This window comes from Enhydra lutris, unplaced genomic scaffold (assembly GCF_002288905.1).
Source record: "Enhydra lutris kenyoni isolate GAN:26980312 unplaced genomic scaffold, ASM228890v2 scaffoldscaffold7, whole genome shotgun sequence".
Classification (NCBI taxonomy): Eukaryota; Metazoa; Chordata; class Mammalia; order Carnivora; family Mustelidae; genus Enhydra; species Enhydra lutris.
The window spans coordinates 19,503,791-19,516,226 of NW_019154091.1; the positions used below are offsets into that span (position 1 = coordinate 19,503,791).

Genomic DNA, 12,436 nt, shown 5'->3' on the forward strand with positions numbered 1-12,436 from the left:
AGAAATCAAGGGCCAAAGTAGTCTCAAATATATCCTTGTGACTAAAGATAGGAAAAAATGCAGAATATAAAGATTTATGCAATATCATTAATTAATGTCCTCACAGAAACTCATTTATTTGAAATTATTTTCAACACTCCCACAAATATGGACAATACTCTTTAATCTTAACCACTAAGGGTGAACATGACTCAAAGCCATCCTTAGAAAATCCTCAGGTTATTCAAAATTGGAGTTAAGTAGAAAAATGAGGTACCATATACCAGTTTTCCAAACCGCCAAAGCTTATTTGTAAAACCGTAAAACTTAGAGTAATCCAAGTGATAAAGTAAAAACAGATAATATATCAAAATATCAGAGACCTTCTGCTCTTTGCTGGTACTCTTGTGATAAATAACTTGAGAAATTTACTCCCTTTCCCCAAGAGAAGAGGAGAAAAAAAAATCATTTATCACATGTCTTTATTACAGAAACTCCCAGTTGTAATATGCAAAGCCCCAAACATTGTAAAACTGTGAGTTTCCTCTACCATCCAGGAGAACTACCCTCACAGAAAACAGTACCCTGACACCTCGGTAACCTGTTTTTGTCAAAATCTGACTCTCAGCTCTTATACTGAGTATCTCATCCAGTTCCTCCTTTCTAAACCTAAAATCCCTAAAATTTCCTAATTAAAGTGTGTCTATACTCCTTCCAAAAAAGATATTAATGTTGATATTTTAATAGAATATCCCATGGTGTTTTACATAAAAGAATTGAATTATGCTGTTTAAGATGACTGAATGAATGTTCAGAGTGACAGCTAGTATTATTATTGGGAATTAGAATCCTAAATCCAAGACTCAATAAAGTCTTTAATATAGCTCTGCCCTGCAGAAGGTTTTTTTTTTTTTTTTTTTAATCTCTCTCTACTATTTAATCAAATCGGATTATGGTTTCTTACTTGGAAAACAATATTATCATTTTCTAATCAAAACTTTTAATACATTTTATCCTTATTTAATTTTTAGTAAGTGCATAATATGCACATTCCTGCTAGATCCCCTTGGCTGGTAATATACATATTTTAAAATTACAGATAAATTGAATACTAATATGCAAAGCTAAAAAGATGAGATTTCTAATTTAATACCTGTATGTAAACACAGGGCTCACACTTTGTTTTAACCATCTTCCCATTCGAGTATATAAACAGTCTTCTACAGCCAACCCATTTTCAAAAATTATTATATGACTTGGGACATCTCAGATTTCTCCATAATCCCTTGAGACTAAACTGAAGTTTTCTTTTAAATCCATGGTCACCAGTAATTGCTGTACAGGTGTATACATAGTAAGAGTAAAATTAAGAAAACATGTTCTGTTTATTTTCTTGAAAATCTGCTCTATCTATGACATTATCTGTAACTTCATATTATAAGCAGGAAACATACGTATTTTTACCCTTCTGTGTCTTATATGGGTCAAATACCTATAATTTCATTTTGTGTAAGATAGTGCTATAATATACCCTTTAGCTTACATTAGCAGCTTGTTTCTCTTTTGTTAAAAGAGAATTTAAAATTTCAAAAATATTAGCTATGCGTTAAATAACTCTATTCTCAAAAACAGCTTCTAATATAGTTAACCATCTCTTTTTTTAAAACTTTTCATTTATTCATTTGAGAGAAGGTGAGTGAGTGAGAGCACAAGCAGGAGGGAGGGTCAGACAGAAAGGGAGAAGCAGACTCCCCACTGAGCAGGGAGCCCGGTGTGGGAATCAATCTCAGGACCCCAGAATCATGACCTGAGCCAAAGGAAGACCCTTAGCCAACTGAGCCACCTGGGTGCCCCAGCCATTTCTTAATAGATGCCAGATTTGAAGAGATTTCTAAGCCTTCCATTTCTGGTACTATAATGGAGTGCCATGTCCAGACCTCCCCTCCAAGTACAGAACACACAAAAGTGCTAGATCAGAAAATAAAAGTATTTGTTAATGGAATGTATTAGTTGGTAGAAAAGTAAGGGGAAATCCCTGCATCTAGAAATGGCTTGAAAGCAGGACTCCAGAAGGGTAAACAAGCTCTTAAGATGTCATTCAGTCTGCATATGGGACACTATGATGAACGAGGCCTTGGGCATTAATCAACTTTAAGCGGGAGTTTGGATTGCAGAAACTGCAGAAACTCAAGCCCCCTGAAAGGGAACAGCCTGAAAAGATGAACAAGAAGCAATCAAACAAACAAACAAACCCCCTCTCCCAAACAATTCAGAGAAGGAGAAGGTAGATGTATTGTCTGCCAAAACTACCTGGACAAAACAGAAAAAAGAATTAAAAATCCCCTGTGATTTCCTATACATAAATCCACCTTCACAAAGTTTGGGGCAAATCTACATCTGTTGCTCAAAGTGTCTCAAATATGTTTTAAAGTACAGTTGCAACAGAGATTTCAAAAGAGATACTGTGAGAACATTGTGTATAACTTGGTGCAAATAAATTTGAAACTGGTTAAATTGAACACAATCCAGGCGAAAAAAATTTACTGAAATTGATCCAAAAGTAAATCTTAATGTTTCCAAATCATGAAAGAAATTAAATCAATAGAAAAAGATTAAGACCAGCAAGGTTTGCAGGTAAATTCTACCGATTATAGAAGAAAAAGGTAACTCTAATTTTATATAAAATCCTTCAGGAAACACAAAAGAGGTATACTCCCAAACTACGTCTGAAAGGTTAATTGATTTTGAAACCAGAATATGAAACCACAAGATCAGAACTGCCAATCTCACTCAGGAATATGGGTGAAAACAAATTTAGAAAAATATAAAAATTATAATACATTATAAGCAATTCCTGGGTTTACTCCAGGAATGCAAAGTAGGTTTATTAGGAAATCTATTAATATAAACCATCAAATTAACAGATTGAGTGGGAGAAAATCTGTATCACTATCAATATTAATTCCTGAAAACAAATCTTAAGCTAGAATCAAGATGAAAACTCTACAGATACAAGCATCTACAGAAAAACCTGTAAAATGCACATAATTAATGGTGAGATACTAAAAACATTCTTTTTAAGGCAAGAATGGGGTAAAAAATCTGCTGTCATCACTGCTGTTTTAACACTGTAGCAGAGGTTCTAGAATAAAATAAAACAAAGTACTTATAAGAAACAAAACTGAAATAAGGAGTATCAGGGAAGGTCTTCAAAGATACTGGTATAATTTTTTCCTCAGCCGCAAATTGTCTGTTTGTTTCAGTGGTATTCTCTAAATGGTACAAATATGATGTGTATATATACATTTCTCCTAATATACTTTATATATATAATAAAAGAAAAGCAAAAAAAAAAATGTTAAGCATTTTAAGAATCAAACCAAAAAACTAATATGGAAATCAGAATAATTTAATGTCATACTTGTTTTAATCATATGCAAGTTTGAATTCCTTTGAAAGAGAACCACCGGTAAATACATTCAATCTAAGACAATGCTAATTTTAGGTTTGAGGGTTTTCAAAATCCCATAAAGATTCTAAAAGTTTTGTTATGGATAATTGTAAAGACAGGGTAAGCAGTAAGTCACCTGCTTCATGTTGTGGTCCAGTATTTTTTTCCCTAACAACTGTATTTGTACTCATTAGAGCTGGAACAAAAAGAAAAGATTTATATGCCACTCCATTCATAGAGTCAAGGAAACCTGATGCTTTTGAACTTCTGGGAGTATTCCATACCAACTGAAAAGCAACCATAGTTGATTTCTTTAAACTCAAATGTTTAAAGTGAGCCCCTAAATGAACAGTTTAACATACTTATTTTTTAAAATACTTGAGTCTAGTTGAGCTAATGAGACATTTTCATTTTATTCTCATCAGCACCATTATTTTATATTTTATTTTTCTAATTAGAAGAGAAGAGATGAACTGAGATTAAGCAATACAGAATTTCTCTCTACCCCGTGGAGGGCTGATTCAACTCTGTAGGATTTTTCATCCCATCAGCCTCGACTGGTGTCTTTAGCTACCTCCCTCCAACCATATCTCTCTGTTAAAAAAAAAAAAAAAAAAAGTCCGTATTTTACAGCTTTTTAACTGAGGCCAGCCAGTCTTAGTAAAATGCTACACTGGTTGCCCTTCCTGACTTTACTGCCAAATTCTATTTTTTTATGAAAATTTGAACCTCTTTTGAAAATTTGTCATCTTACTTTAGAAGCAACCTAATGAGTTATCTAGGAAATACAATGAACCTTACTATACAATTTCATTGCTAGCTGCTTAAATGGTAGCAGTTCACCACTGCTGAAGACACTCAACTAGAGGTAAACAAAAACTCAGACCATAAAATCTACAACGAATTAGTCAAGTTTCACATGACTTGAAGGTTTGGATTTCACTTAAATTATGAGTTGTTTCCTACATAAAATGCTACTCCTTCAACATACTTGTTTCTTGAAATCTGAAACTATGTGAGGTTGAAACACAACTATCAGTTTTACACAAATCCCGGATGAAAGAAAAATTGCCAAGCCTTGCATGGCTGCAACAACTACTTTCTCTGTTCTTTGTATCAAAATGGGCCATAATTGTCATTTGCAGAAGGAGGGAATGAACACAGAATGCTTGGGCAATCCCCTTTAGAGTTTCAAATATGTGCATCATTAAATATACATCTTTTGTATCATTTCACATATTTACATTAGAAACAGGCATTAAAATAAACTTTGTTGTTTAATAAGTTTTCCTTAGATTAACCCTGCTTAATTAAAAATCACAGTCATATGTTCTTAAAGCAAAATGATATTTAATAAATCAGCTACTCTAAAAAATGCTTTGATTTTGAATCCGTAACTTTAAAAATTTTAAATTATCTTCCAGCATACCAGATATGCCACCTATAGGCTATCATTCTTTTTTTATGTTTATGTGCTCACTGATCTGTTTCTCTATAATCAGTTTGCTAGTCTGTGCTTATGACCTTAATTCATAAGAAAGTTGTCAAGTAGTTGGTTTTAGGGAAGATGGTGATGAGTTTGAGATACTGGCAAATCATCTAGGTGGAGAAGTTCCACATAGGTATGAGGTCACGGGGGAAAATAACTTAGAAATTCAATGGCATGTTTACTGACACACACACACCCCCACTCTATACCAGGAAGTGTTTTAGAATCTTAACAGAAAGGAAAATAAAGGGGCGCCTGGGTAGCTCAGTGGGTTAAAGCCTCTGCCTTTGGCTCAGGTCATGATCCCAGGGTCCTGGGATTGAGCCCCGCATCAGGCTCTCTGGCAGGGAGCCTGCTTCCCCTCCTCTCTCTCTGCCTGCCTCTCTGCCTACTTGTGATCTCTGTCTGTCAAATAAATAAATAAAGTCTTAAAAAAGAAAAAAGGAAAGTAAAGGCAATCTTTGGACAGAACCTTGAAGAATGAATCAATTTAGGAAGAAGGCAAACCTGTAGAAGAGAGACCTATGGAAAATGAAAGATAATGAAAATTGTGAGGTGCTTTGAAAGCCAGAGTAGCAGAGATCAATGGTGCTCAGTTCTACAGGGAACCAAAGATATGGGGATTTAGAGAAAGCCAGAGGCCAGAAGGGTGATCATACATTTAACCACTTCTAATGAATTAAAAAGTGTTTTTTTTTTTCCCAAGCAGATACTAATCAATACGGTTCACAAAATACGTTGTTTTAAACACACACACATACACTTTCAAATATTATGTGGCTTGCTCATTAAAGCAGTCATCAGAGAAAATTTCCTCTTTCCTAAGCACAAAAATGCAAAGAGTCATTGTGAAATCAGCAAACTACAGTAATCAACTTTGTCTAGTATTTTCCTGACATTATCAACCACATAATGAGATAGGACTCGTGGTTTACATAGTCCAAATCAGCTATCATTTCTCCACTATCCAGATTTAAACCATAAATTAGCAGCACAGTCACTATGACAGGCTTTACCCATCATCATTTGCATCCAATCAGTTAATGACTGGCAGCTGTCTACAGGACCCATTACTGAAGGCAGCAGCTTTAATGTATAATGCTTCATGAGGCTTAAAATCATATTCCGGTAAAGCACATGGTAGACTGAAGTACTCCCGAATTTGCAGAGGCTTTCAAAGGAGGGGAGAAAAAAAAAACAAAAAAAAACAAAAAAAAAAAAACCTAACTCAATGAAATAACTGTAATCTCAGACAACCTTACAAAGAACTGGCTTTAAAGGGTTTCTAATCTTTTGCTAGACTCAAATAACATAGCAGACTAAGAAAAATTTACCTTAAGGAAGATTACTACCAGTCTCATAATTGCTAAGGAAGTAACCATAGTCAGAATTATTATTAACATGTTACCAATAGAAAAAATAAGGAACATAGATGTTAAGAATTGTGCCTCGTATCAGAATGGAAGTACGTGCACAGAAGGCAGCCATGGGATCCAAAACTACCCCCATCTCCAATTCTATCCCTCTTAATATGAAGTATCTCTCAGCTCCTGATATATCAACAGCTTAATATTTTACCCTCTCATCCTCTTCATTGCGTATACATCTTATCTCTAAACTGATTACAAGCTCTTTACAAAGACTGTGACTTTGACATTTATTTTTCTTTTTTTTTTTTTTAAGATGTTATTTATTCATTTGACAGACAGAGCTCACAAGTAGGCAGAGAGGCAGGCCGAGAGAGGGAGAGGAGGAAGCAGGCTCCCCGGTGAGCAGAGAGCCCAATGCAGGGCTCGATCCCAGGACCCTGAGATCATGACCCGAGCTGAAGGCAGAGGTTTTAACCCACTGAGCCACCCAGGCGCCCCAACATTTATTTTTCAATGTATTTATTACTGCATGCCTTCTCTTAACAGGCAAGAAAAAACAGAAGCAGGGAAGCCAACTGAGAGGCTTTTAGGAATACTCCCATAAAAGATGACTGTGCCATGGGTCCTAGTGGTAGCACTAGAGGTGGTAAAGAGTGGTCAAGTTCTGGACATATTTTTGAAGACTGAGTCAAGGGGCCTTGCTGATGAAGTGGATGCCAGGTGTTAAAGAAAAATGAAAGGTTGATGACTCCAAAGTAACGGTCAGAGCTGCTAGGAGAATGGAGTTGCCAACTGAAATAGAGGCTGTAAATACAGGAGGGGTGCAGGTGGTGCTGGTGGGGTTGAGGGGGCAGGGCAGCATTAAGGAATTTAATTTTTGATGGTTCGGGGACTTAACAGTATTAGTCAGTCATATATTCATTTAACTAGTAATACTTGCAGCATCTTAATACTATAGCACTCCTTAAGTATTAGGAAGGAGACATGAAAATATATCGGAAACCAAAGAAATGCTTAATAATTGTTTTACTGAGTGGAAGGATGAAGAAAGAATCAAGCATTTTAGCTATGTCAGCAAAATAACGGAATTAAAGTCAGAATAATAACTGCTAAAAGTATCATAGCCAAGTATATCTAAAAACGTATCTAGACAATATCTAGGAGTTTACAAAATGCTTTCTTATCTCTATGGGGACAGATTCTGCTACTTATATTCTAGCATCTGAGTATCTGCCCTTTTTTTCAAGAGGAATAAAATTTGGCTGAGTACTTGGCTTCTCAGAATTAAGATAAAATTTCCCAGCCTTCTTTGCAGCTAGGTGTGGCCAAGAGTCTGTGAGCAAACATGGTGTGTGCAATTTCCGTGATATGCTCTTAAAGAGAATGGGTACACCCACCATTTGCTCTTTTTCTCTTTTCCTGTGAGCTGAAGTGCTGATGTGATAATAAGCCATCTCAGACCATATGGACAGGGTGACACTACCAAGATGGCAAGGGAACAAAAGAAAAGGAGCCAGATCCTGAAAACCCATGGCGCCATCTTATCAGTTCTGGGCCACACATACTTAGATTGTTACATGAAAGAATAAAGCTTCTATCTTATTTAAGTCACTATTATGGGGGGGCGGGGGGGGGGCTTTGTTATAGTAGCTTAACCTGAAACTTCACCAATAAATTAAATAAATGCTCAGAACCACCTTGTGAGGAAATTAACATGCTGGATTTTTTTTTCCTTTAAATTCTTTACAATGTCTCTGTTTTAAATAGCAAGAAAATAAACTAGCAACATAGCCTTGCTTTACATACTTTCATCTACCAGTGAAGAAAAACCAGCTGAAAGGCATTCTGTGAGAACTGATTGCAACATTTTTACAGCAAGATTGGGGTTCATGAATTCACTAACCTGTGGATCAGTCACTACCTACAAAAGCCACATGATAAAGATCTTTTCTACAAGAACTGAGGAATTCTTGCTATGCATTAGCTCAATTTTAATGTTTCTACTCCCATTAAAATCCCTGAAATCTATTCAGCGTTACAAGTACCAACCATCAGTTCCTTAGCTTGAAGAAATAAGTAGCTGCTCGCTGAAGTCTTAATTGGTAACTGAAGAAAGATACCAGAGTTGCTTTTAGGGTATCTAGATCTTCATACATAAACCCCAATATCCATCAGCAGGTCACTCCATTCATTTGGAACCGTTTTTACACTTCCCATATTTGAATACCAGTGCACAGTTGTGTTGGAAAAAGTAGAAGCAGCCCAGTTCAAATGCTGTGCGAGCAACCACAATGTAAAAAGATAAATAATTTAAAAAAGAAAAAGAAAAGGCTTATGAAGAACAGGACTAGCTGGCACTATTTACTATGATATATTTCTGCACTTAAAAGGTGCACTTGCTTTCACTTAATTGCTCCCTGGCTTTTATCATTTTACTGTCTAAACCAGAGAAATCACCTTAACAGCTTCTGCCTGTTCATTTAAGCTTTAAGGAAGACTTTCAGTTCTGGCTATAGATTCTGTGATTTGCTAAAGTAGTTTTCTAAATCAAAACCAGTAATGAAATACATGATCAATCTCACTGTACAGTGAAGTGCATTTCCCTACGTGACTTAAGAACTCTTACATAAGAAGTGCTAACGGCTGGGTAACATCCAGCTTACCGGGGTTCTGCAAAGCAGAGGGTGACTCACACTTGTATGCGCGCACACTGACACCTAGAGACACGATTCCAAGATTCAGAGGTAGCGTCACCTCCAAATCTTTTTAAAGATGTCAGAGTAAGTCTTACGGTATTTCCTCAGGCGATACTTGGAAAACAGCAAAGCTAAAATATCAAGTGGGATAGCCTGACTTTTATTACATGATGAAAGAGATAACGTGTGTGTCCATACTTAAAAGACAGAAACCAAGCATTTTTCTAAATTCTTAGGACAGTCAATGCTTTTGCACAACTGTCTAAATTCCTCTGGACAAATGTAGTCTGGAACATGAGAATATACTGCCCCGTTCCAAATACGGAATTCTGGGCACATCTCTAAATTGGTTGTACTGCTCAGCTTTTAAAAAATGAAATGAAAGAAAGATACGGGGAGTGCAGAAAAAGACGTCTTCCTCCTGTATACTGCGTTTTAAGGCAAGAAGCAAGGATCTAAAATGGCACAATGAGTAAACTGTCCAGGCAAAAGTATAAAATAAAATATTACCTTTAGCTGGGTTAACTTTTATCCCTGACCTATACAGCATTTCCTCATTCTGCCAGTCTCCATTCCTGATCGCAGTCTTGAGTCCATAGAAAACAATTAACGTAGCTGTGGCATAAAAAATCAAGCTCTTGAGAAACCGCTTTTGGACCTTGACATAAAGGGCTCTGGCACCCACTGTAATGAGGAGGCAGAAGCCCATACTAGGAATATACAATACTCGCTCTGCAATTACAAAGCCGACATAGAAAAACAGGTTCGTGGCAGGAACAAAGGGTATTATTAGCAAAGATAAAGAAAGAACAACAATGTTCTCCGTAGAAGGAAGTTGTGTTCTCTGTGATGCATGATTTTTAATGCCATTTTCTACTTTGGATGCAAAGCTGGGCTTAATCTCTGAGTTCCGGTACTCCACATCTGAATGGCAGCTATGTCCATTTGCATTCTGCTTGCCATTTGTTACAAATTTCCCATTGCATTCTCTTTCCACGCTTGGGCTCTTCAAGCCATAGTAGGCAAGGAGGAGGAGTCCAATATAGAAGGCCACAGTGTGTAGGTTTCTCCAATCACAAACCGTTTTGAGCAGAGGCACAGCATCCATTGACCAATCAAAACTGAGTGTGTCTGGGCATAGCAACAGCCACAGGTTCTTGGTTGGCAAGTAGAAGAAAGTGAGCGTTCGAGCCAACAGGCTATCCGAATCTGCAGCTGGGTTGTCAGAGTTGGAAAAGCTTGGTGGTTTGTTTCCCATCCAGTACAAACGGGCACCCAAAAGGGAAGTCCCCCAGAAAGTTAACAAACTAATGCTGAGGAAAAGAGACAAGTTCTTCCTCTGAAACCAAAAGAGAAGGGAAAAAATTAAGATCATCATCAATACAGCCTGGGAACACTTCACTTAACATTTAGAGATAAAAGACACTTTTTGAAGGGAACAGTTAAAACCACAAAGGTCTTAAATACATGGCTTTATTTCTATCTCCTTTTAAACATGTTTAGGGAAAACCTAAAAACAAAAACAAAAACCATTGACTCTGGAAACCTACTTTGTATATAACTTTTGATGAGCATTTTTTTCTTCCTGTTCTAAAAGAGCAAGGAAAAGAAGCTTCAATCTCTTAACCTCTGTAAAATGGGCTGAATGTATTTCCCCCTCAGAACTGGTGTCAAGTTAAACTGAGACCACAGTATAAAAGTACTTAGCACTCTGCACAAGATAGAAAAGACATCTAATAACCATCTTCTTTCACTTCATGGTTTAGCTTCTAGGGAAAACAAAATCAGGCATGCCCCAAAATACAGAGTATGACAGGATTCTGCTTGGCTCAAAGTAACGGCATTTAGCTATGTCTATGCTAGTCCATATTTCATTGTCTCGAATATTCTTGCAGAATTTATCAACCAGGCTTTCATCTGCTACCCCATGCTGTCAGTGACATCAGTGACATTGAACATTTAATAACACTCCTCGTGAATCCCAAATTTTCCACGCTGATGACAACTTTTTAAAAATAAAATGACTTTGATAATGTGCTTACTTATTTTAAGAGAGAGACAAAAAATTATGAGAGGAAGGCCAAGGGCATTCCTGTTAATGAGAATTTTCTGGCAAACTCTTTCAGCCTGAGTGAACTCAAACAATCTAAGTCCTAAAGAGGCAAGTGGAAGGGGGAGGGATGGATACTATATCCTAACTTTAATGATTCCTTGGTAATGTGATCTCTGACTGTACAAATTGACATTGTATAGAATTATACATTAGTAACACTCAAAGTGGTGCTTGGAACCTCAAGGATATGCGAAATATTTAGTTTAAAAAAAAAAAAACACAGACGGCAACAAAAGCACAAATACATAAATGGGGCTCTTATCAAACTAATAAAAAAATTCCATACAGCAAAGGAAATTATCAACACAATGAAAAGGCAATCTGCTGAATGAGATTTGCAAATTAAATGTTTGGTAAGGGATTAATAACCCAAAATACAATTTAAAAAACTCATACAACTCAAAAGAAAAAATAATAATTTGATCAAAAGTGGGACATAGGATCTGAAGAGCCATTTTTCCAGGGAAGACACAAAAACAGGTACATGAAAAGGTGCTTAGCATCACTGATCATCAGGGAAAGGCAAACCCAAACCACACTGAGGTATCCGCTCACACTTATTAGTACACCTAGAATCAAAAAAGATAAGAAATAACAAGTGTTGGCGGGGATGTGGAGAAAAGGGAAACCTCATGCACTGTTGGTGGGAAGGTAAATTGGTGCAGCTACTGTGGAAAACAGTGTGGAGTTGCCTCAAAAATAGAACGACCCTATGATCCAGCAGTTCCACTTCTGGTATTTATCTGAAAATAAACAAAGTCACTATCTCAAAAAGTATCTGTACCCCTACATTTATTACAGCATTTCTTATTTATAATAGCCAAGACACAGTAACAACCTAGGAGTCCACAACGGATGAAGGATAAAGAATATGTGCTATACATTTTTGATAGAATGTTATTTGTCTACACCAAAAAAAGAAGGAAATCTTGCTATTTACAACAATGTGGATGAACCTTGAGGACAAGACATTAAGTGAAATAAGCCACCTGAAGAAAGACAAACACTGTATCTCACTTGTAGGTGGGATCTTAAAAAACATAAACCCTGAACTCCTAAATAAAGAAAAGAGATGGGTGGTTGCCAGAGACAGGGATGGGAGAGTTGTCAAAATGGGTGAAGAAGTGAAGATGGTCAAGGTACAAACTTCTAGTTATAAGTTCTGTGAATGTCATATACATCATACCGACTGTAGTTAACAATACTCTATTACATATTTGAAAGTTGCTAAGAGATTATATCTTAAAAGTTGTTATCACAAGAAAAAAGAAAATTTATTTGTGTGTTCATGGATGTCAACTACACTTACTGTGGTGATCATCTCACATATCTACATAC

General features: G+C 36.4%; 1 protein-coding gene across 1 annotated transcript in view; it reads right to left on the reverse strand.

Annotated features, from left to right (window-relative positions):
• The window catches only part of LOC111142132 (transmembrane and tetratricopeptide repeat containing 2), a 429,660-nt gene that overhangs the window by 215,867 nt on the left and 201,357 nt on the right, over window positions 1–12,436 (reverse strand). The window contains exon 3 of the mRNA XM_022495112.1: window positions 9,496–10,324. Coding sequence (XP_022350820.1) covers window positions 9,496–10,324 — 829 coding nt within the window. The remainder of the gene's footprint in view (window positions 1–9,495; window positions 10,325–12,436) is intronic.